Source organism: Drosophila hydei, unplaced genomic scaffold (assembly GCF_003285905.1).
Source record: "Drosophila hydei strain 15085-1641.00,03,60 unplaced genomic scaffold, DhydRS2 tig00000237-arrow-arrow-pilon, whole genome shotgun sequence".
NCBI classification, from domain to species: Eukaryota; Metazoa; Arthropoda; class Insecta; order Diptera; family Drosophilidae; genus Drosophila; species Drosophila hydei.
This window is the reverse complement of record NW_022045691.1, coordinates 872396-873866: the sequence shown is the minus strand read 5'-3', so window position 1 is coordinate 873866 and position 1471 is coordinate 872396. Positions and strand designations below refer to the sequence as shown.

The window sequence follows — 1471 nt, the reverse complement described above, 5'->3', positions numbered from 1 at the left end:
TTCTTTTGCCTGATTTTTTTGATGTGTAGTCATAGTTTTTAGCATGATATATAAATATATATATACAGCCGATACATAATGTAAATATAATATGTGTAAGATCTATTATGAACATGCCGATTATATACTAGTTGTTATATATATCAAATAAATGTATGTAAAACAAAATCTTTGTTGGATTGATGGCTATATGTCCAGCTCGTATCTGCGCTACGATGCCTAGGCCTTCAGCAGGAAGCTAAGATCCGACTGTGGCTCATATTCCACAGTGCTGCCGTCGCTGTAAGTATAACAGTTGTTAATGAAGCACAAAACGATATAACAGCTGTGTTCACAAAAATAGTAGTGCGAGTGAAACAAAATTTAGTGATAAACACAATGTTTTGAAAACAATTTGGAGCAACTAAGATTAACATATATTATTGTTGAGTTGAGTTGAGATACTTTTTTGTTATTTTGCGTCGGGGGCACTACTATTTTTATGAACGCAACGCATGTATAGCGGTTGCGGAATTTACGATTTGAAGAGCTTGGCATTGCGTTCTCCTAGCAGCATCGCCTGATCGCCTTGGACACGCAGACTGGTGCCCTCGCGCAGTCCGAGCACGGGTCGTGCATGGTAGCTCACGAACTCCTCGATTCGTTCGTCTCTCGTCTCGCCCTTGTGCTGGCTGTTCACATCTGCGTCCAAGTAGTGCGGATTGATGTTGAACGGGACCAGCGCCAGTGCCTCAAAGCTGGGCGGCTGCATGACTGGCATATCGTTGGTGGTGTGTATGGAGCGTGTGGCCACATTGGTGCCGGCACTGCTGCCCACATAGGTGATGCCCTGCTCCAGCACCAGCTGGCGTATCAGTTCGATTAGCTGCAGTTCGTACAGCTGCTTTAGCAGCACGAAAGTGTTGCCGCCGCCCACGAAAATTGCCTGCGCCTCGCGCAGCGCCCTGCCCGGATCGGACTTTGTGTGCAGCCCCTCTACCGCATAGCCCCATGGCTGCAGTGCAGCTCTAACGGTTGCCGTATATTTGTCATGATCCCGCAGTGCATAGGGAACAAAGAGCACAGTCTTCACGTTCTTACTAGGTCAATGAAACGGTGTAATAAGCGAGCGATAAGTGTAGCTAGTTATGCTTACGCCTTGAACAGATCCTCCAGTTGGGCGCGCGCATGCTCCAAGTAGCCATAGCCATGCAGACGGGACGATGAGAGCAACAACAAATTACGCGCTCCGCTGTTCATATTCGTATGTTCCTTACACTTTCAATTCGTGTTGTCAATTGGGCATTTAATCAGCACTTCGAATTATCTTTGTTTTATGGCCGTATTTGCGGTAGGCGATAAGTAAAAACAATATAAATAAAAGTTCAGATTTCTTGCGTTCAGCAAAAAGTCAACAGTTGAGCGCACGGAACGTGCAACGGGTGCCTTATCGTCAATTGGCCGGTATTTGTTGGTATTTAACAAGCTGTGC

The 1471-nt window shown here is 45.7% G+C and overlaps 1 protein-coding gene across 1 annotated transcript; it reads right to left on the bottom strand.

Moving 5' to 3' along the window:
* Positions 1 to 1471, bottom strand: LOC111593388 (probable alpha-aspartyl dipeptidase). The gene is made up of 3 exons (XM_023306109.2): positions 1136 to 1471; positions 519 to 1079; positions 1 to 280 (listed from the first exon to the last, which is right to left on the bottom strand). Exons 1-3 carry the CDS (start codon positions 1237 to 1239, stop codon positions 220 to 222), a joined length of 726 nt encoding a protein of 241 aa, XP_023161877.2. The 5' UTR covers positions 1240 to 1471; the 3' UTR covers positions 1 to 219.

Bases quoted from the DNA above. Each gene is read 5' to 3' on its own strand.
- LOC111593388 (XM_023306109.2), bottom strand. From the start codon at position 1,239: ATGAACAGCGGAGCGCGTAATTTGTTGTTGCTCTCATCGTCCCGTCTG. The intron at 1,080-1,135 runs GTAAGCATAACT...TCATTGACCTAG, and splicing joins CTGGAGGATCTGTTCAAGGC to TAAGAACGTGAAGACTGTGC. The intron at 281-518 runs GTAAATTCCGCA...TTATACTTACAG, and splicing joins AATGCCAAGCTCTTCAAATC to CGACGGCAGCACTGTGGAAT.